Below are 23,262 nucleotides of genomic sequence, written 5' to 3'. Positions count from 1 at the left end.
ATGTTTTAACACTCCTTTCAGAGACCGGTTTCTTAATGTCAAGTTTTCTGGTGTTCAGAGAGACTCCCGAGCTGCTGTTCCATTTCTTTCCCAGATATCCTGGTCCCGAGTACCACAAACACACAACCACTGAGTTCATGGCTGTGAGCTCTGCCGCAGCCCTTTAAAGAGCATCTTTCACAGCCAGGGTGAAAACGCTGCTGAAACGGGTCAGGATTACCAACCGGTAAACAAGAAGAAGCATTTAAAGTTTGCTTTAGAGTTTAAATAAAGCCGTGTTTTACAGCACGGCCGTCTGAGCTCCGGGCGAAGCGGTTCCCGCACACGCGCTGACACCGCGCTCACTGCCGCTCGGGCGGAACAGCGCCGCACCACCTGAGGGCAGAGCGGGCGGAGCCGGGGGGGCCCGGGCCGGGGCCGCAGTCCCCGGGCAGTGCGGGGCGCGCCGGGCAGCGGCCCCGGGGGGAGAGCGGAGCCGGCAGCGGCCGCGCCCCGCGGAAGGAGGGCGGGCGCGTGGTCCTGCCCGGCACGGCCCCTGCCCTGCCCTGCCCCGGGGGCGGAGGGCCGCGGACGCCTTTGCCTCCTCCCCGGCAGCGGCGCACGGGAAGAGCAGGCGGCAGCCGGAGGAGCCCTACCCCAGCCCGGCCCCAGCCGCCGCCGCCACCCGAGGATGCCGCCCGCCGCCCCGCGGCCGCTGCCGCTGCTGCTGCCGCTGTTACTGCTTCTGCCGGGGGCGCGCCCCGCCGCTCAGCCGCCCAGGTACCGCCCGGCCCGGCCCGCCTCGCCCCGCTCGGCCCCGGGTCCACCGAGCGCCGCGGGCGCGCCGGGTTCCTGCGCGGAACGGCCCCGTGCGAGAGCGGCGCCATCGGCGTGGCGCAGCTCCGTCCGTCCCCACGTGCGCAGCTCAGCCGCGTCCTCAGCGGCAGCGGCGCGGGGTGCCGAGCGCTCCCGAACGCGCTGCCTCCTGTAGTGCTGGGACAGCCGCCCGGCCCGGGCTGAGCCTCGGGAGCTGCACGCGGGTGGTTGGTGGCCTCGAGGTGTTGGAAACTGCCAGAGAGAGCTGCTTTGTTACATGGCTGAGTTCAGAGCATCGCGGGGGGGAAAAGATGAGAATTAGTACTTAATTTTGTTCTCTAAAGACTTGTTAATGATTACTGATAATTAGAATAGCAGTTTTCTACAACGTATCACCACCCCCACCTTGCATACTGGAACATCAGAGAAGGTACCAGGCAAGGCTGTTGGACTCCACGTGGTGTCCCTGCTGGCATCAGGCGGGCAATGAAAAGTTTGTCTGAAGTCACTGAGAATTGTAAACATTCCAGCTTTGTTTTAAGGTTTCAGACCGTCAGCACCTCTTTCTTATTATACAAACAATACATGAAGTACAGCTAAAAACGAAGTGCCATTTTTCCTGTTCTCCTCAGGCCTACATTTACGTGTGGAGGAGTTGTATCGGGAGAGTCGGGGTTCATTGGGAGTGAAGGATTTCCAGGAGTGTACCCTCCAAACAGCAAATGTACCTGGAAGATCACGGTAAGAGCTTTTAATCTCACAAAGTCAGTGCTGCAGGCAATGAATTGCTGTTAATGCCAGTGCTCATAGGGGGTAGCAGATGCGTGCAGTAATGAGCTCAGCAACTCAGCACAGCTCAACTATCCAGAGCTCCTTAGGATGGCTCTGATATATATATGACTAGAGTGGCTAAAGAGTGCAGTAAAGAACAGACCTTGTCTATGGTCAGATCAAAATTTCACTGGCTTCCATAGATATGCCTTAACTGTTTTAAAATCAACCCCCTCGAGAGCAAACCTGTACAGTTCTCATCAGCACAGAAATCAGCAGTTAGAACAGAACAGTAAAAGCAAAGCTTTGAGGTGCAGGCAACATAAAATATCATGAAAAGCAAAACTCATTGGCAAGAAGATGCAGAAGCTTCAAGCAGAAATGAAAATACAATGAATAGATTTGCTTAGTGTGCTTGTAGAAATGCTAGTCTGCCTGGAAGGACGACTGGAGTATGTCACACAGCAAAGCAAAATGGAAGTGTTGTTACAGTTACCAGTGGCCATGGAAAAGCATCCGGTAATGACTGATATTTTGATGCAGAGATGAGGCTGTTAGGCAGAAGCACTGTACTCACAGACACCATTAGGCAACAAGGCCTGAACAGTTCAGTGCTGGCTGTGTCCTAATTCACAGACTCAGAAAAAGAGATCGGAACCATCAACTTCACTTTTCCTCACATCAGCACAAATGGAGCCTTCCACATTTGCCCACGAGATTCCCCTTCCATCTTTTTATGCACAGCTCGCTAAGAGCTACTGTGACATTCAGCCCTAGAGTATGGACTTTGCAGAAGAAAAAGTAGTATTTAACAAAATAGTCTTTGTGTTGAAGGGAGCAGTAAAGACAGCCTTAGTTCAGAGCCTGCACTACGGGCTGGTGATGGCAGCCGAACAGGATGTTACAGGGTAATTGTCTCCTGCTACTATAGAGATGCTGACGCAAAGCAGGAGGCATTGATCTGTTTACAGTGTTTGGTTGAAACAACTCTTGTACCAAATGAGTGATGTATTTTTAAACATTTTGTCTGAAGGATGGCTGTGAAGCTGCAACAGCTGCTATCTGCACCTTCATGCTGCCTAATTATTAAGGCCAAGTTAAAGGTTACCTTTAATCTGTGAAGGGCATTATCCAGACGAGTACAGTGTGAGATGCATGCTTGCTGGTAGACTTGCTTCCTGCTGCCTGGAGAGGCTGGGATCTCAGCACTCAGCATGGCCCACCTTGCAGTCTGTACAGCAGACGCCAGTTCCATTTGGAGTCATAGGCACGTTCCTTAAGTAGAAGGAAAAATAACCCAAGTTACTTTACCAGCATAAATTGGTATTAGGTGTTCAAAAGTTCAGCGCTGAATCTGGAGGACAACAGTCATCTCCATGACAAGAGCATTGTCATTGTTACCTTTAAAGCTTTCAGACTGCAAATGGAAGCAGTGCTGAAGAAGCATTTACCGATGAATCCCCTGGAGCTGCCATTCTGCATCTATTGGAAGTAACGGGAGAGCAGTTGTTTGCATCTAATGAGTTCACAGCATGGTTTCATGGCAGACTTAAACCTGCTGTTGCTAGCAAGATGTGAGCAGCCAGGTTAGCCTCGCAGGTGTGAGCAGCCTTACCACAAAGCCATAGCAGAGCTGTATCTGCTCTCAGGCCTTGTTGATCATGGGAGGGAAGTCAATAGCTCCTGGCATTTCATCACTATCCTCACTATCCTTATTTTGCAGCTGCACTCCCATTTGCCCCTGCTCTTCTGGCTGATGTTGTCCTGCCCTCTGTAGCTCACCCAAGGTCAGAGAAGGGCTGCATGACTGCAGTAGCTGAGGCTTCCTTGTGCCCCTACCTCATTCAATACCAATTAGACACTGTTCACTCTGCCAAGCAGATATTTTCCCCATGAATCTTGCAGAACACCCTGTCTTTTGGAAGCACAGGAAGAACTTAGGGAAGGTAAAGCCTATCAAGCTGTGCAGCCTCAGTCTGTAAAAAGAGTGATTTACCAAACTAAAGGAAAGTGGTACACTCAAGGATCTGTCTTTAAACAACAAATTCCTTTCACCAGATACGCTGAGGCTCGAAATAGTTTACAGAAACACCCAAACAAGAAAGCAAGTTACACTGCCATGAAGAAATATGAATGCTGCAGTTACTCTGTTAGCCTTCCTCATTTAGCATCTGATCTTGGAAGGTGAATGAGGCTCTTGCCTGTCCACTGTACCCAATGGCTGTGAGCATCTTCCTGAAATCCACTGCCTAGTGCAGGATCAGGCCAGTCTGCAAGGCTGGAAGAGACACTGATTTGCTTTCTATCTGGGGCTCAAGGAGCACAAGGGCTGTGTTTTCTCAACTAGAAGATCTCATCACCTAGGAAAAAAATCCCCAGCGAGGCAATGGCAGCTAATTCATTCTTTAGAAGAAAGCAGGTTTGGAAAACATATGGGTAATACAGATAAAGCAATGTAGCAGTGTATCAGCTGAAATCCTTCCAACTAGTTTGCTGGAGCTAGAAGAGCCTCTCTAACTCAATTATGGTTCTGTTAGTTCAAGAGACTGGGACTTTTTCAGCTGGCTAAAGAAAACAGCTCCTCTATTCTGAGAGCTCTAAGAAGTGTTCAGCACATGCTTGTGGTTCTATTACAACCTTGGCAGACTACCCTGCAGCTTTCAGTTGGCTTTGCTAAGAAGTCATTTGTACAGCCATTTCCTTTCCTATAGTAATGTATATAGCTTTATCTAAAATATGTCACATACGTTTACTTTTAATGCTCTGTAATCCTTCTTGGCTATCACCTCACATAAATGTGTCACACAGTCCAACAATCTGGATCACTGTTCTGTGTTTTTCTGGCAGACTGCAGTTCTTTTGAAAGCCTCATGATTTTACGTGCAAAAATAATACTGAAGACTGTCTTCAGTTATGTAAGGTTATGTTTTTATAGGTTCAGGAGCTGTCCTGGCAGGTTTGCTGACAATAAACAGAGTCTGAAAATTTTACTTATCAGGGAGGTTGGGAATCTGCCCTGGAGAACTGAAATACTTAAAGCATTTTCTCGACATTTTAAGCCTTAGTTTTCCCGTATAGACGTGCAGCTTCCTGTAGAGAATAGGTCTTTCCTCGTGGTTGCATGGACTGCAAATAAATAGTTCAGCAGAGTCTGGTGGCTTGCCAGCAAGAGCAAACTGATATGAATTTCTTCGATCCTGCTTTCTGGCTGGAGAGGATGCAGCTGGGGAACAAGAGACTGGGCTCAAACTGTGGCTCATTCTGGGATGTCATTCCAAGTATCTTTCACGTTCTTTCCTGGTAGAGACAGCTAACGTGTTTGGCTTGGAAATAGCTGATATGTTTTTCAAGTCTACCTGGGACTGCTATGGCATAACACACAATCAGTATTTTGGTATTAAACATTTACAGTATAGGTTTAAAAATCAACAAAAATATTTTCTCAAAAAGTTAGTATCTCAGGGTTTTTCACCAACAAATGATTATTTCCAAAGCAAATAATCTAAAACAAATAATTTACAAGAGTAAGATGATTTGGGAATCCTCCCCAGAACCTGATGGAGGCATAATGCTGAAAAAGCTCTGTTGGGAGAACAACAGAAAAGTAGCTTCATTATTTTAAATGTAAGTGAATTTTAGTTAACGTAACATTAAATACCTGCAATGAGTGATAACCAAAAAAGATCTAGTAATCTTATTTTGTGGTAGGTTGTATACATGAAATAATCATGCTCAATTCCAAGAGGTTAATATCCTACGTGGATGATTTATGCTCCGGAGCAACTTTCCCCAAAAATTCAGGGAGTGCTCTTTTCCTTCAGCCTTCAACCCAAATAATGCAAACTCATGAAGAGAAGCAGCATCCTTCACAGGAGTTCAGTACCATAATATCTAATCCTAAACAAGTGCAGAGAGCCACATAAGTGAAGCAAAGGGCAGGTGAGGGTCAGTCACCCTCGGTATGACAAGGACAGGCAGAAGCTGTGGCTCTGCCATTGCAAGATACCAGTTGGACGGATAAAACAGAATAATAAGGCACACCCTGCAAGGGAGGCATAACATCATATTCTTCCTTTGACTTCTTTCTCTTTATCTTTCATGTGAGCAGAGCTACAGTCCCTTCCAATTCCTCCCCTGAGGTATCCCATCTTCTTACTGCATCAGGCTCGGACATGTCTCAAACAAAACTGAGTCATGTTAGCCCCTGCTTTCTCCCTTGGGTTTTTCATGGAGCAATATTTTAAATGTCCAAGGATAAACATTGGCAGATTTTAACGTGTTGGCTTTCAACATGTTAAAGAGGAAATGGTAGAAATTAAAGAAAAGTGTTGTTTTCCAAAAACCCTTGTATTCAGGGTGGGATTCCTTGGGAGTAGCTGCGAACTGGTGTGGCTGCTGCCAGAATGTGGAACTGCCATCATCTGCACTCGTGTGTCATCTGGTCAGCCCACAAACTTGTAATTCCTTTAGCATAGTAGAACACATTTGTTATTTTCATGAATAACGACAAATATTACTTTAATAAGTAGTGACAGTAATATATAAAGTAATGACATTAATATATAACATAATGACAGAAAGTAGTACATGTTATTAAGGGACCCAGTTCACATAAATGTAAATAACTTTTCTTTCCAAATTCAGCTAAATACGAGCAAGGATTATTCTGACAACTAAGGTCTGCATGGGCTTCTTGTTAAATGTTCATGACCATGGGGTGAGTACACCTATAGGGAACAGTCTTGGCCAAGATCAAGTAGCCTGAAAGCTAGAGACAATAAAAACTGTTACGAAAATATATGATGTCATGAAGTACAGTATAACACAGTGGTGAAGAAAGAAGGAAGCACATAACAATGCGTAGAATTTCTCTTACCATGAAACAGAAAACCCAAGACTGGAGTGAATGGCAGGCTGGCAGTTCAGTCTGGCTGCTTTTGCCATCCTCCTCTCTCTCTTGAGGACTGGTCAGCCCGATGTGCTGACACTCAGTGCTCCACCTGGAGCAGCACAAGGGAGTGGGAAGCCTGGGGAAATGGGTGAGTGCTGTGGGAAAGCAAAAGTCCTCTTCCTTACCCCAAAAATCAGCCAGCTCCTAGATTTCAGCTTCCTTTTCCAAGCTCCTGAAGGGACCAGGTGTCTGCAAAGAAGAAAGTGAAGCTGAGAAAGTAGGGAAAATCTGATAAGCACTGACGAAACTGTTTTCTCTAATATGATGGAGCAGCTCAACTTTCAGAAACAGTGGAAGGGGAAACTCATTAAAGATGAGTAAGTTGTAGCAAAACTGCAAGACATTGGAAGTGTGTAGTGGGAAATGCTGGACAAAGAGCTTAGCCTGTGTTAAATTAAAAGATGGTGACTTTGAAAGGTCACCTGGTTCCTGTTGTACCAGGATAAAATTAAAAATAACAAGCATTCCAACTCCAAAAGATCACACATTATTTTACACACAGCTGTTTACAACTTCTGAAAAAGAGGATGCTTTTATTTAACTGCCTAAATCTGACTTGATCTGGCTAAATTTACAGCCAGCATTTTTCTTTAGTCACACAGAGTCTGTAGGATGACTGTAAATAACTTCCGTTCTTCTGACATGAATCCCACATTCCTCTTAGACTTCTCTCTGTTAAAATGATACATGCCTTAATGCCTCTCGGTGATCCAGACCAGGAGACAAGTGAATGCAATAACGAGAGGTTTAGTGACGAGATCAGCGACTCAAGGAGTCAGATTGCTTTCACAGAAATTCTTACAAAATGTCCCCACGTCTGTATTGGCCTCATGCTGAATAAATACACATGTGGGTTATTTTCCTGTACAGGGCTTGCTCATTTCGGTAGCATGAGAGCTAAACCTAACATCTGACCTTAAATTTTTCTAAAACATAGTCATTGTGCTTTGGAATTTCTGGGTAAGATTAGATGAGCTCTGTGGTTTTGATGTACTAGTAGTAGTAGTAATAACATGCGTCAGCACAGGAGAGCTGAATGCATTTTTGGAGAGAACTTTGAACAAGGATTAAAGGAATGTATTCTGACAGTATAGTCTATGCAACAACGTGAATGCAGCAGGGCTGATCAGCCGGCGTGTGTGTGTGCCCTGGGCAGATGCAATCAGCTTGTCCAAAGTCTGCCTGCAGGATCAGTACTGGCACTGGACATGAAAGTAGCTACAGAAACGAGTAGCCTTAACATATGAGCAGCACATTTTTTTCATTACGTTTGGTTACTGCTGCTTTTATTGTCTCTTCTGTGGGTTAAGAACTCATTTCCATCTATCCTCTTCCATCTGACAAAGCATTTTTAACAACTGAGACTCAGAGAATTCAAAGACTGTTTGACAATTTCATACAGAAACAGTTGAGGTCCAGTTTATCTCAGACTGGTGTTTTAAAATGAGTCACTGTTAAGGAAGGAAAAAAATCCACAAGCTCTTAAATAGAGTGGCGTAAATATGGACTTACTGCAGATATATTAAGTGTGTGTTATGCATTTAAAGCAGAAAATGGCAATGTCCCAGTAAAAAAGGACAGCTGCAATTATTTTAATTGGTAACCGCTCTAGTGGACTATGAATTGTGCAAAGATAATCACATCCTGCCTATCTGAGGTCCCTCTATGCTTTACAATACTGTTTCTCTTCTTTCTGTCCTGTTCAGTACTACTGAGTGCTCGTTAGACTAGTTTGCACTTCCCGGCGCACTGCTTATGCTCTTAAAAGCTTGCAGCTCTATCCTAGGGAATGTTCTCTTCCTTGAATGTTACTGCCCTCTCTTAATTTACATCCTTCTCAGCACTCTTCCGTCTTCCACAATGCCCACAGATACAGACATATGAGATGGACCCTGTCTTATGTTTTCTCAAATGCTTCAGAAAACAAAGCTTTTGTTTATGGCTAATGGTTCTTTGGAACTCTTTATGGTTTTACACATGCTTCCCAAGTGTAAGTGCAGCCTTCAAGCTGAATGAACCCACTCCAATAGTTATTAGGGTTGTTCAGCATTGGCTGTAAAAAGTAAATTATACTATTAAATAAAAAAATAAATAAAATCCTATGAAACCATGTGACAAATCAGCAACGTAAGAGCAGCCATTTCATTTCCTCAAACTTATAAATTCTTCGTTCCATATTTAAAAGAAACTACCCCTGTTCATCTCACCCCCAGGCCTCTCTCGGTGACAGGGAGCTGCCTGGTTGAGCACCTACTTCCAGCAGGACTAAGTGAAACATGCCACACTGAACTGGGAGGTGATGGCACATAACCAGCTATGAGCATCTGGGTAGAGGGTAGCACGCATCAGGAAGAAGATAACGGCAGCCGAGATGACCAGAGCTTCATTTTTACAATTGGCCCAATAAAATGTTAAAAACCATTGGGGTATAGTTGGCAAAAAGAGCTTAATAGGCAAGAGAAGAAGGATGTGAAAATATTCATGCACACAGATTGGATGGGTACGTGCTGTCAGTCACACCTCAAGATCTCTCATCTCCCTCCCTCTCTCTGCAGGTTCCTGAAGGAAAAGTGGTGGTTCTTTCTTTTAGATATTTAGACCTGGAAAGTGACAATTTGTGCCGGTACGATTTTGTGGATATATACAGCGGCCATGCCAACGGACAGCGCATCGGGAGGTTCTGTGGTACAGTGAAACCAGGTGCCCTTGTATCCAGCAGCAATAAAATGTTGGTGCAGATGACTTCAGATGCTAATACTGCAGGAAATGGATTCATTGCAAAGTTTTCTGCAGCAGAACCACACGAAAGAGGTAACTGACAGTTACGTATATGCTGAAGACAAATTTAACTTCACACTAATGCTTAAGATGCAGGGTCAGAGGCACTGGGAGTCGTGGTGCTCAATGTATTCATTAAGTAACTTACTTAGCAAACAGCAGAGTACAATTTCTTACCCATAACAGCTGATTAATCAAAGTGGTAAAGAAGAGGACTGACCGTACTGTAAGTGTTGCAGAAGGGCTGCACCGAGCAGCGATATGGTAATAGCTTGTCAGTAAAATGGCAGATGAAAGTCAGCACAGAAAAGCGTTGTAAATAAGGGAAAAAATATCCTAACTTGCTATGCTACAACAGGCTCTGAATTGAGCATAGTGCTTATGAATGAGGTCTTAGGCTTAAAATATATGATAATAGAAAATAGGTAGTAGAAAACAATAGCTGAGAATCAATCCAGTGTTCAATGGGTATAAATAATAATAACAGTAGTCAGAAACTTAACAATTTTTTGAAAAAGATATAAAGATCAGACCTCTTCCTGGATCTCCTCATAGAAAACAGTACCATGAGAGTATAGGAGATGGCCCTAAAGTCAGGACCCATGTGGAGAAAGCAGACAGGTAACACAGTCACTGTCACTTCTAATACACAAAGCAACTGGCTATAAAGGAAAGGAGATGGCATTTTTTCTCAGGGAGCTCTCAAGTGGCTGAAGTGCTGTGCTGTGTGACGCTGGGGGTTGTAAACTTCTATGTTGGTTTAAAAAAAATATGAAAGATACATTAGGGACAACTGTAATCAAAAGGCATTCGTTTTTGCTTGGAGATGACAGGGAGGACGTGTCACTGCACTCTTGCCCTGCCAACCAACTCCTCTCAGAGGCTTTTGCTACCAGCACAAACCAGAACATAGAGACAACCACGACGTGATGAAATGACTTTCATAAAGATTCGTAATCTTATTATAAATAAGGATTACATACCTGGTGCAGGTCTGTGACTTGGGGCTGAGGAGCAGACACAGAGGAACACGCCTGCTTTTGGTGGGCGCTCCACAGGGCACAGCTCAGGGAACTCCTTCAGCTCCACATGGCTCCGACTATGAGCACCCTGCTCCTCCTTCAACACTGCTGCTGTTCACAGGGCTGCTGCTCCCTTTCCCCGTCTTTCTCTTCTCTACCTCTGGTGTTTTACGCCCTTTCTTCATGGTATTTTCCCTGAGGAGCCACCAGTGTGCTGCTGGGCCCAGCTGTGCAGCACTGGGGCTGCTGGAGCCCACACTGCCCAGCATGGCGCAGCTCGGCCTCTCCTCACAGAGCCCCCAGAGGCCCCGGCAGCACCTGGGCACCGGCACACAGCACAGCAAGGCCAGCCCCTCAGCTGGTCACCCATGTTATACCATGCACGGTGTGCTGTATTTCCAGGTGACCAGTACTGTGGGGGACGACTGGAGAAGCCTTCCGGCTCCTTCCAAACACCCAACTGGCCAGAGCGGGACTACCCAGCAGGCGTCACGTGCTCCTGGCACATTGTGGCCCCCAAGAACCAGGTAACGCACTGCCTTACCCACACCTCCCTCCCCAACAGCCGCACACAGTGTGCCACTCACACTGCACTCACAGTAAAAATACTGCCTGGCTGAAGCTTGAGGGCAGGGAGGTGAGCAGAGCTCACTTCAGCTTCACTCACCTTTCTTAGGTGACGTGGGGCAGCTGTGAGAACACAAGAAGCGCTAAATGCCCTCTTGTGCACTGATCAGTTCCCCTGTAATCAAATTCTAGAGCATCTGTGACTGGTGAGGCTTTTAGAGAAGATCTTTTAAAGATGATTTTGTTAATCAACAAAACATCGTGCAAAATAAGCTGGGGGAAGTGATCCTCTCAGGACCAAACATGATAATGATGATGATGAACGTTCAGCTTAAGTCTAACACTATTTGTAGCATTTTCAACTTCACTTCAGTTTGTTATTGGGGTAACCAGGCAGAGCTGGTTCAGCTTATTAAAAGCAGAAATTGTTCTTGATCCTGCTCACAGCACAGGGAATTATAGTCAGATGAGCCTTACACCGGGATCTTCAATATATGTGTCATTAATTTTTGTCTTGTTTTATATTTTGAAGGCTTCATCTCATAACACACTTAGTTTGCCAGATGTCTTCAGAGTGCAAGTTCCCATTTTGTTAAGGCCTAAATAGCGCTGAGAGCAGAGAGAGAAAGGGTTTGTTTGCCACTGAGCCACATATGGCTAGAACGTGTTGTTCCCTATCTGTAGAGCTCATCTTCAGCCTAGCTTCACATTTTCTGGTTGTTGCTGAGCAATCTGCTCTGTAACTTGGCACAAAGTCAGCAATCTTGGTCACCAGGCCCATCGCTATGTTGCTTTCTTAACTATCTCTAGGTTCTTATATTCCTCTTTTTGTAAAGAGAGCTACTCTTAATTGCCATTCATGACCATCATCTTCCAAAGAAAAATTGAAAACAAAATATTTTATAGAATATAAAGGTCATATTTTGAACTATTTCTCTACTGCAGAGAAGTTACATGGATTAAAATATCAAATCTAAAAGTGGATTGAGGAATTCACTGTTATAGACAGCAAAAATAAATCATCTGAAGAGGCTACTTACTGCAAGAAGCACTAAATAATTTTGTTTACCAAAGCCTTACTAAATTACTTGCACTTTCCCTGCAGCTCATAGAATTAAAGTTCGAGAAGTTTGATGTGGAGAGAGACAACTACTGCAGATACGACTACGTTGCAGTGTTTAACGGTGGGGAAATCAACGATGCTAAAAGAATTGGGAAGTATTGTGGAGACAGTCCACCAGCGTAAGTAACTTGCTATATTATGAGCTTCACAGCACTATGTATTGCTTTGCTAACAGTTCTATACTTGGGTTTTGATTTTATTTTTCCTTAATAAGTCATTTTCTACCTTCAATTGCATTTCTAGAAGTTGCTTAATAATATCTCATCTCTCCCTGGGTTTTTCCTTTTCCCTCACATGTCCGTGACTGTCCCTGTTTCCAATCCAAGTTCTGTCCTGTCCCTCAAGCCTCATTAGAGCACTCTCTAATGATACCCACATTAATGCTATTGCTATTAGTATGTACATATAACACCAGTATTAATACTAGCTAGGATCATCAGTATTTAAACAGCTCTGGCAATAGTAGATCATAATTATTTAAGTGTATACATTTTCTTGTGCGAGGCTAGTAATTTTTAGCTTTTTTTTTCCCCTCATCAAACCTCTTCCATTAAGCCTTCTAAAAAGGAGTAGCTTTACAGATTGAAGAGGATATACAAGCTTCTAAAACTAATGTAAGCGTGTGAATAGACTTAAGTCTCAGAAGCGACAGCTCGTTTGATTCCCAAAAGCAACTAACTATGGTACAGGGGAAGGAGGTGCATGCCTCAGTCTTTCTAGGGACAGTGTGCTGGGCTAAGATTTACTGTGAGGTTTTTGCAGTTTTGGTTGGATGTTTTTCTAAGGTTACACAGTATATCCTCTGGAGAGGAGGGGGTAGGCAGACATTCTGCAGAACTCTTACAGACTTTTCTTCTCAATGCAGCAGCTTCACTCTCTCTTGCTATTTTTGATCATTACCTAATAGCAGGACAGTCCTAGAAATAAAGAGGGTAAGCTTAGTCTTACACAAATTTATTAGAAATTTGATAAGCATTTAATTAAGGATAGTTAGGGGTGCACCTGAAATACAGTCTTCAGTTTCCTTCAGCCACCTTAAGCTCTTGGTGTTAAACTTTTATAAGTTTCCATTTCAAAAAGATGTGTCTTTTCAGGCTTAAGTTCAGTGCAGCCTTCTTGTAGTTCAGTTAGATACTGAAATATGAAAAGATACTGACACTACAGTGCTACTGGTAAAACGTTCTCTGGGTGACAGGTATTTCAGGCCATTAAAACAATGCAAGAGACTAAATTTTACCTGTAGTTACATACATAATCGCTTCCTTGTTTGCAGGAAGGACTTCACTAGCAGAAGTAGAACTATCTTTCCATATTGACTCCAACAGTAAAGCTGTGAGATGGAGGGAGACTGTGCAAGGCAGTTAGTATTAAGTAGTCCACAAGGCAAGAGCACAGTAAGAGTCTAGTTTCACTGTATGTAAGTTGTGACATTGCAGACTTTTTCCAGCTCAGGTAAGAACTGAACTCCACAAGATCTAATCCTTCCCTTGATTCTCAGAAGGCAGCAGTGAACAACACCCCTTAAAAATGAAGCCGGTGGCCTCCAGTCTCTGGAATGCAGTTGCTTCTTTCCAGCTAAGATCTAGGCCAGCTGCACAAGTACATTTTGAACCATCGGGATCTGATCTTGGCTGACAAGGCAGTGCAAAATAAAGAAGTGCCAGTTAATCCCTGAGAGGTGGCCAGAAGTAGCTTCCTAAACCACCTCTCAGTTTTGTCTCAGCATCTATCCCCACAGCAGGTCAAAGCTGTACGTTTGTCTGCCCAAGTTCTAGTGGTCTTCAAAACATAGACATTTTAGTATGGACTTCGTGCAACAGGCAAATAAGGGCAGAAGTCTGGGCTCAGACCCAGCCCACATAGCTTAGAGATGAGATTTCCTGTTACAGAATGTTAGAAGCGTACTGACAGCCAATTTTAGGACAGCACTGCTTACTAACCTGATCCAATACAGAGCTTGAACACGGTCACTTTCCCTTGCAGAGTAATATATAGACAACTTATGTATTCAGTGAGAAGGAGGTGTGTCTCCTGGGGGCTTTCCACGAGCTGCAAAATGCTCACCATAGTTTACCAGAAAAACCACAATGGACCAAACCCCTGTAGCAAAAGAAAAGCAAACCATGGTGTGTAAACTGAATAATGAAGGAAGCCTTCTATAACGAACATTAGTTGCTTATCTAACACAGCAATTATGCAAGTTGAAACTCATCAATGAGTGCTTACAAATAAAGTAACATGGCATTCTGTAACAGAAACAGCATACTTCTCTCAAGTTCCATCTACCTCAGTGTTCATTTTTCTTCTTCTTTCCAAACAAAATGTGGTCTTGCTTGAAAAAATTGGTGTTAACAGATGATTAATCAATACTGAGATAAGGTCTGTGAAATGCTTAAAAGAATGAGTGATGCGCTCCTTTGCTAGTTACATGCCATACCATCTTCTCTAGCGGAAGTCTTCAACAAAGTCTATACCCAGAAGCAGTGAGCATCACAGTAGATACTACAGTTGATGAACTAAAAACTAATACACTGACAAGCACTTGTTTGTGACATTTCAAATCCTAACAAAGTAACACCACTAGGTCTGTAAGGCCTCACTAGTAGAAATCCAATCTCCGGCAAAATACAGCCACACACAAGTAGCAACCCAAAATATTTTTAGTGGTTTTATTGAAGAATTTCAGAGTCTCCCATCAAATTCATTTCGGTCAGACCTTCCAAATATGTAATATGCTTTCCATTAAGCAAAAACAGACTGAAACACCAAAACATTTACTCAATTCTGCTACCTACTGAGGATTCCTTTAACACGCTTTCTCACTGTATTAACCTAGCTCCACAGAATGAAATTCCACGGAAGTGTAGTCTGCAATGAAGTCACACAAGAATTTAAAGATATTTATACTGACATAACCCCCAGGAATCAGAGGTTCTCGTGATTCAACAGAATGAGTTTCACAGTCACATCAGTGTCAGACATGCTAGCAAAAAGAGCACGTATTTCAGTCGTAGTCTGGGGGCAGATACTGCATTTACGTCAATAATAAACTCGAAGCACAGTCTGTTTTGAGTGAGAAGAATGCTAATAATGTTTTTTTGGCTTTGACATTAAAACTAATAGAAGTTATTTTGTTTTTCTATTCCAGGCCTATTGTATCTGAGAAAAATGAGTTGTTCATTCAGTTTTTATCTGATTTAAGTTTAACAGCTGATGGTTTTATTGGCCATTATAAATTTAGACCAAAAAAGTTACCCACAACTACAGTTCCACCTACTACCACAACAGTCCCTGCTACATCAAGTAAGTTTTTTTGGCTTTATTTGATTATAGAACTAACTTATTCCAGGAAGAGAGGGTTAGAAAAATCTAACATGAAGCATAATAAGATCAGTTTTGTGGTTTGTTAGTGCTTACAATGTTGAGAGAATTAATTAAAAATTAATATACTCAAGAGAGCACGTAGAATCTACTGAATATTATTAACAGAAAATCTCTCCGGTTCACTGTAACAGTTACTCACTTCAGATAAGAGAATATTATTGTCTCTTCTCAGCTTTTTGACAGCTGACGAGCAAACACCTTTTACCAAATTCCACAGAATAATGAGCAATTACTGTTTCTTTTCTTATAGGATGCTCCACATATTTCAATAAATAAATTGATTTTAAAAAGAGTTCTTCCAGACAAGCTGATTTCTAAAAGTCTGGCCATATTTCTCTTCATCTAGTTATTAAGACTAAGCAACATTGCTATTTCAGCCATCTGAGCCCTGTTCACATTATCTGAACATCCTATCAACGTGACCCTCTCCCAGAATTGTGTTTATTCAAAAATTTTCAGGGGCAGAAATTTATAACAAAATGTGTCAGGCTAAAAATAAAGTTCCTTTCATATTTAAGACAAAACAGCACATATGGAAGATCAAAGGAGGATTTCTCTGAAGGCCTTGCCAAAACTACCTCATTACTGAGGTTCTGAAGGGATAAAGTCTTGCAGTTTCCATAACCTGAATGAGAGGTTTAAGATACAGTTATAGCACAAAACCAAATTATTTATGATGTTTTGCATCACAACCTAATTTGTACTTAAAACTCATCAGAAGTCAGGACAGTAATGGCTTTCCAGAAGAAAACAAAGAAGCTGCGGTGCTTAAATACTGAAAGATATTTTAAATAGATAAAAATAAGCATTATAAAAATGAAATTATAGTGAACTGTAAATCATTCCGATGGAACTGATAGTTTGATGATAAATAATTCAACTTTTTCTTTGTTATAACGCACTTCTTGAAGTTGTTACTTCCAACAGTTGGTCTCAGTTAATCCAGGCTGTCACCTGTCTCATCTGCAGCCTTTCTAAAGAGCCCTATCGAATGCCAAATGAAGATGAAACAAAAAAAACAACAAAAAATCCCACATCACTAAACGAGGTTCAAGTATTAAACTTGAGATTCAAAAGGCAAAATAGCAAATATGAAGATGTAACCATCATGGACCTGCACTGAAGACAAAATTTCAGTGTCATTGATTTGAATTTTAGAAATCTTATTTTTGAACCAGATTATACCATTAGAAGAGAAGTAGAAATATAATAACTGGTTGGAAAATTGGCCAGAACCTCTTTTTCAGAAAGAAGAGGCTGAGTAAGGCTTGTGCAAAACACTTTGGTCTAAAGAAAAAAAAGCAAAGATATTCTTCAGAACTATTCTAGGGCACTTTTGTTTCTGGTTTTTTTTTTTTTTTTTTTTTTTTATAAATACATTTATATAGGTTGTCTGGGTTTATTATAGTTTTTAATCTCTCCATCCCTCATCTTTCCACTAATTTGAATAATCTGAATAAAGTGTAGAGACTGTTAACGGCCACTCCAGTGGGAGGCAGGAAAGGAGGGGGGGGGGGGGGGGGGGGGGGGGGGAGTGTATTTACTTGTCTTTAAACAAAGCACTCAGCTTCAGAAAGGAAATGTAAGTCAATGTGAAGCAGCTGTTGCCTCTAATATTAAATTCTTCACACATTATATTGCATTTCAAAATGCCATCTGTCAAAATTATACAGAACTACCTGTCATGAAGCAATTCAAAAAATTTAGAGAGAAAGATAGGAATTTGAACTCTGCTCTCTTCCATCACAGTACAGTAATTTCAGATGTAAGTTCACCTGCTCTCTCTGAAGTAAGCATTACCATAATATAATAAGACTTCAAATGCACTACTATGGCTCTAGAGCAATAAGCAACAACACTAAAAACCTGCACATTTAAGATCACACTACAATCCAATGTGAATGTTCTGTAAAAAATCCCACCGTATAATGCCATTAATACACAAACATAGCTGAAAGCAACGGAAAGTACAGAAAGAAGGCTGGAGGTGACAGCAAAAAAAGGAGATACACATCATTGTGATATCCATCCCTTGCATTACCAGAACTAGTTAATGTGTATATGTTGTTAAGCATGCTACTTGCATTTGTTTTAAAATATCTTTTAATTTCTTCTTCTTCAAAGTTCCGAAGCCTACAGTTGCCCTGTGCCAGCAAAAGTGTAAGAGGAGTGGGACTCCAGAAAGCAATTATTGTTCAAGCAACTTTGGTAAGAAAGCAGAGTTTGTTTCTTTTTAATTCATCATCGTTTGGAAATGTATGTTTACACTGCTGGCAGTTTAACCAGATGTAGTTAGGAATGATCCTTAATATACTGGTGATATTTTTACATCCTCTTACACGTGTATCTGACATTAGTATGTCTACCACTCAAAACACTGGAGATACTCCAGAAGAGGCACTGCACATATGACTGCAACAAGTGTATTTGCTCCATCTAAAAAGCATATCACTAAATATAGTCAGCTTCCACTAGGAAATACTGATTCAATTACTATATTGTCACCTCATTTGACTGTAATCAGTGAATAGACATTTTATGCCATACCTGCAGGCTATTTCACAATTCAGTCTAGAGACTTCCAAAATATTTAAGACTTCAGAAAGTGTGGAAGCTTAGAAGTGCTGCTTTCCCTACTCGTGCACACATCACTGATACAGCAAACAACCTTCTTTATATTTGGATGGCATGGTCACTTGCAATTTCTTATGTGTCATAGGCATTTCCCAAATTAATACTGGGAGCTTCACTGATCCCTTATAACCTTTATTACCTTATACCATCTTTGATGGAACAGCTTAATCCCTTCACAACTTAAAATAGTCTAATTATCTCTAATCTTGTAGCCAAACCCATGAGATTGGAGGTAGTCTACTGTTTCAAGGAAAGCAGGGGCAGATTTGTATCATTTTGCTAGAAAAACAGTTTAGGGCTGTGACTGTACCCTGAAGCAGAACAGAATCACTGCAGCGTGACCTCACCACCACTCTTGACCACGAGCCTTATTTAATATACAACCAGTACAGGCTGGCCCAACATCAGAACAAGCAGGAAGAAAAAAATCTTACTGACCACACCTCAGCTGTTGTGACTGACAGTCACTGCCACTATACAAAACTTGTTTTTTCTCCCTTGGCACTGAGGTAATAAATCACTTTCATTCTCCCCCTTTGCCAAATTACTGATGACACCCACCTTTCCAGTATTGTTTGCATCATTTTTAAGAACAAATATGCTTGTTTCTATGGTCCATCAAATCGTAAAAGTTAATTAAAATGTATCAAATGTCATTTCTTCTAGTAATAACTGGAACTGTAATCTCAACAACAACACGGGCTGGAAGCTTGCATGCAACAATATCAATCATTAATGTATACAAGGAGGGAAACTTAGCAATACAACAAGCAGGAAAGAACATGAGTGCTAAGATTATTGTAGTATGTAAGCAGTGTCCTCTCCTCAGAAGAGGTAAGTACAGCCAAATAACTGCTTTGTGTTTTTGTAGAACAGTTTTGAAAACTGCTGCTTGAAATACAACCATAAAAAAAAAAATCAGTAAAATTACAGTAATTGACTCTATCATCAGCTACTTGTATTACGTAGAATCAGTTTAAAATACAAAAAAATCTTACAGGTTTATACTGCATTCTTAAATTTTACTTATAAAGTGTTAGGCTTACTTAGATCAAGGGACTTTGAAAAGCCGTTTTAAAAACCTCACAAGATATAAAGTAAAATGTGATTTTAATTGCTAAGATGAAACTCAGTTCTGTTTTATTTTTACATGTATGTATTTTGGATCATACAGTTATTCAGAGTGGAAAAACAACATCATGATCGACTTGAAAGAGCAGTATGTCAAAGCAAATGAAAATTTAACTACTTCTGCTGCTTCTCTCCTGTATACCTTTACCCATTATGTCTGCAAACAGCTAGTATTTCTATAGCTATCCAAGTGTTATATAGAGCAGAACAAGGATTTGCAGCTCAACGTAACAAATGTGATAATGTAAGAAATAGACTCTCTCATTAAAGTAACTAAGCAAAAAATGAAATAGCAGTCAGCTCTGCTTCCCGAGTAAACGGGTAGCACAGGAGAACATAGACCCATAGCAGGAAACAGTCCAAATAATTTAATAAGCATCCAAAAAGTTCCCATCACTGCTGGTATTGAAGTATATTACTTTTAAGTGCGCAGTAAAGTGAGCATCTTTGTCAGAAAGTTGCTTTTGCTTTTACCTTTGGTCCTTCTGAAATCAGACATCTGTCTGGGAGAAAGAAGAGTATCCTTGGTTTTAGGCAGATTGGCTCCAAACCACACACTTTAGTTTCTCTACCTGAATATTCTACCTCTGAATTATTTAATAGTCATTACTTAATATCTAAACTTTCTGCATTTCTGTTTACTCCCCTACAACATGACTCCTGTCTGAGGCCTTGTAGATCTCTAACTCTGTTAAGCCACGCAAATACTCAGATACATCTGATTGCCTCAAAGCCAGGGCTTATCACACACTGAGCCCACCTTGCTTACCCCGACTGCCACTTTATCTTCTTAGAATATATTTATGCCCTTGAGGAAGGAAAAGGGAATGAAAAGACTAAAGAGCATTATACTGCAAGATGAGCATATGTGAAAATATCCAAAAATTAATGAGACACATTCTTCTCCAGATGTTAGTAATTAATTGATCCAGTGTTCATTCTGCATTTCTAATCTTTTTCAAATTCATTTGGCAGTCTGTATTTAATAAACATCTGCAAAATATTTAGCTGTACAGTACGTATGTGTTTAGACATGAACCTACTTGATTTTTATGTAATTGTAGTTCATTACATAAGTACAAGATGGATAAGGAAGTATATATATGTCTTGGGTAGGAAGGAAAACAGAGTAAAGACATTGGCAACAGAATATAGACCACAGAGAACTCCGCTTACCCAACCATGTCTTGAAAGTCTGGTCTGTAATATTATACTCTCTTTTGTAGGTTTGAATTACATCATCATGGGCCAGGTAGAAGAAGACGGCAGAGGCAAAATCTTTCCGAACAGCTTTGTCATGAGTTTTAAGACTAAGAACCAAAAGATCCTGAATTCCTTGAAAAACAAAACATGTTATAACTAAACTCTGCATCTGCATCTATCATCTGTCTTGGAAAATAATTTTCACTTAGTTTAAGTCATGAAAACTCAACCACCAACACTAAGACCATGCTCACCCTTTCCACCCTCTTCCACCTCAACCAACAAAGCACAATTCTGACACAAAGTGGCATCAATTACAAATCCTAAATCTTAAAGTTGAAGATCTGCAGCACAGCCATCTGATTTGAAACGTACCAATTTTATAATTTGGTTAATTTATAATTGTCCATTTTTTAAGGAGTATATATGTAAAATAAGAATTTTAAGTGCAATATTTATAGTAACTCATTTTAACACTGCTTTTTTCTCGTAAGTTGTTTTATTACATAGATTCTTGCATTATTATCTGTGCTTAATAAAATATTTTAAGATTAAATCAGAAGCCAACTAGCTGTTCATTATGTATAAAGTAGGGCAGGCCAAACACATAAGTCATTTTTCTTATCATTTACATGTTTTTGATGTTCTGGGTCCTGCATAGCATGACTGACACTACACCGTGATGATTCTTCCATGGAATTTTCTTCCATGGAAGAGAGCAAATCACTGATTTGACTACGGCCTGTATTTACTTCTCAACTGTTCAACAGTACCATGCTTTTCTCTACTTATGACCACGCTATACTAAGTAATGTCACTATTAAGATCTGTAAGGTAATCGTGAAAGAGGACAGAAGTAATTAATTCAGTGGCAGTAAAGTACACATGCCAATTGTTTCAATTTTTGTCTCCAACGTGAAAGAGAATACAATACAGCAATACTCAGTCTGGCACCGTTACTGTAAATAGTAGAATGTATGTTTAGAGAGATTTGTCGCATCTGTCTGTTGTATACAGTCAAATGTTACTCTGAAACTGAAAGGCTAAAAAACCATAAAAAAGGAATAAAAACAGATTACAGGTAAAGATTAGTACCGGGAAATTAAACATTTTGATCAAAACCATCTGAAACTGTGTAAAAAAAACTAAAAAAAAATTGAACAGAATCATGGATCCATTTAAGTACTTGTTTTCCTTGTGTGCAAATACCATATCAGAGTTCTTTTGATAATCTGTGACCAAGTACAGAAAACGGCAATGAAATACAGTCCCTATTAGAAGCACTCGCTGCTTATGTAATTAGGGCAACATGGATTGCCATTCTCCTTCAATTACTGACTCTCATATGAAATGCCAAGAGGTACTGCCATGGTGCAGCTTGCTAACGCAGCAGTGTCTGTTGTGAAGATTTAATGGGTAGCTAGGCAGAAGACAAAAGAATTGCAGGGAGGCTCAACTGTACAAAAAAGCTGCGCTGGCAGCTGATGTCAAACAGCTCAGGGCTGTAACCACATTCTACAGACTATGATTTTGACTTACTGACTGAACCAAACAGCATTTCACTGCAGAAATAACATTTATTTACAGACCAGGTGCAATTTTGTAATTTTCAAATTGCAGTTTTAGGCCTTGTTTTCCAGTATCAGTTCTTATCCAATTTCACACATTGTTCTCTATGCATTTCCCAGCAGCAGCCTGAGGAGAAGCAGTGTGGAAATCATGCTTAGAACTGTGTGGAACGACAATGATCTATTTTTATTTATGATGACAAGACCATCTGTCATGTAACTTTTTTCAGTGCAGCAAGGAGAGTCTGGCAGCCCGCTCCTCCTCTCCAAAGTGGTACGCAGACAAAGTTCCTGCCTGCCTGCTCTTCTCTACTCTCTCCTTAAAGTCCGAATCTGAACACTTCCTTCTACTGTAAATTCCTTCACCAAATAAAATATATCCAAATTCTATTTAACTTTTTATATGTAATTAATCTATAGTATTTTCCAGGACTGGCAAATGTTGCAGTTTAGGGGATACATGAAAACCACCTTAATACACTGTCTTCATCTGCACTCACTGCATATATTATCTGAATGGTTTCTTCCTGGTACACGCTCCTGTTTGGAAGGACCAAGCCTTACCAAAGTCAGAGCTCCGATAGCAGCACCCCTGTAATAGGAATAGGGAGCCAGGATTCAGGAAGCGCAGTGCAGTGCCAGTTTACTCAAGGGAGGATCAGTCACAAAACAGAGCAAGCAACTTTCCAAAAAAACCAATTTTTGAAATCAGATGTAACGACTGGATTTCATATGCTTGAATTTTTACAACCTGCAAACAAATCAAAATTATCTAACAACAATATAATTTCTAAATCACTTCAACAGAAGTGATGTCCAATAATCTATTTTAGCAAGAGAATAAAATAGCCAGACTTTCATTTCTAACCTTTCTGCTGTAAATGGAGGTAGCAAGAAGATTTCCATCTTTTTAATATGTAAGATGTTAAAGAAAAACTCAATTTAACAAGCCCTTAAGACAAAAAAAGATATTAACATGAAGGAAAAAAACAAAGTTTTTTAGTAGTCTCAAAAAAAGCATTTAGTCTTTCCATGACTTGCATTCAAGTTTGTATACCAAAATTCTGAACCGTACAGCCAATGAACTCCAACTTCTTCAAACTTTGCTGTTTTTTAAATAACAGCACATTCTAGGAGAACCAGTGCTTCATTTAAGGCATGGCAGGTAGGATGCATGGGTTAAAAGAGTACAGATTTGAAGAGATTAAAACAGCTGCTAACTTTACTTCCTTTGTCAACAAAAGAAAGCAAAAGCAACTACTGGAAAAACTCCAGTGATGCAACTAAACAAAATTGGCAATATCTCACAAGGTAAGTGGGATAAATGTCAATGCC

General features: G+C 41.1%; 1 protein-coding gene across 2 annotated transcripts; it reads left to right on the top strand.

Annotated features, from left to right (window-relative positions):
* The first annotated feature begins 583 nt into the window (after positions 1–583).
* Positions 584–22,317, top strand: PCOLCE2 (procollagen C-endopeptidase enhancer 2). 2 transcript variants are annotated; one of them, XM_015276963.4, is made up of 9 exons: positions 584–759; positions 1,428–1,536; positions 9,073–9,328; positions 10,720–10,844; positions 11,990–12,126; positions 15,156–15,310; positions 17,516–17,599; positions 18,692–18,859; positions 20,383–22,317. In XM_015276963.4, the coding sequence occupies exons 1-9, from the start codon at positions 671–673 to the stop codon at positions 20,517–20,519; spliced, it is 1,260 nt and encodes a 419-aa protein (XP_015132449.1). In that variant the 5' UTR covers positions 584–670; the 3' UTR covers positions 20,520–22,317. The 2 variants fall into 2 exon arrangements, with proteins under 2 accessions (XP_015132449.1, XP_040562003.1); XM_040706069.2 differs by having other exon boundaries at positions 709–1,337.
* The last annotated feature ends 945 nt before the right edge of the window (positions 22,318–23,262 follow it).

Source organism: Gallus gallus, chromosome 9 (genome assembly GCF_016699485.2).
Source record: "Gallus gallus isolate bGalGal1 chromosome 9, bGalGal1.mat.broiler.GRCg7b, whole genome shotgun sequence".
Taxonomy (NCBI): Eukaryota; Metazoa; Chordata; class Aves; order Galliformes; family Phasianidae; genus Gallus; species Gallus gallus.
This window is presented reverse-complemented; position numbering and strand designations above follow the sequence as displayed.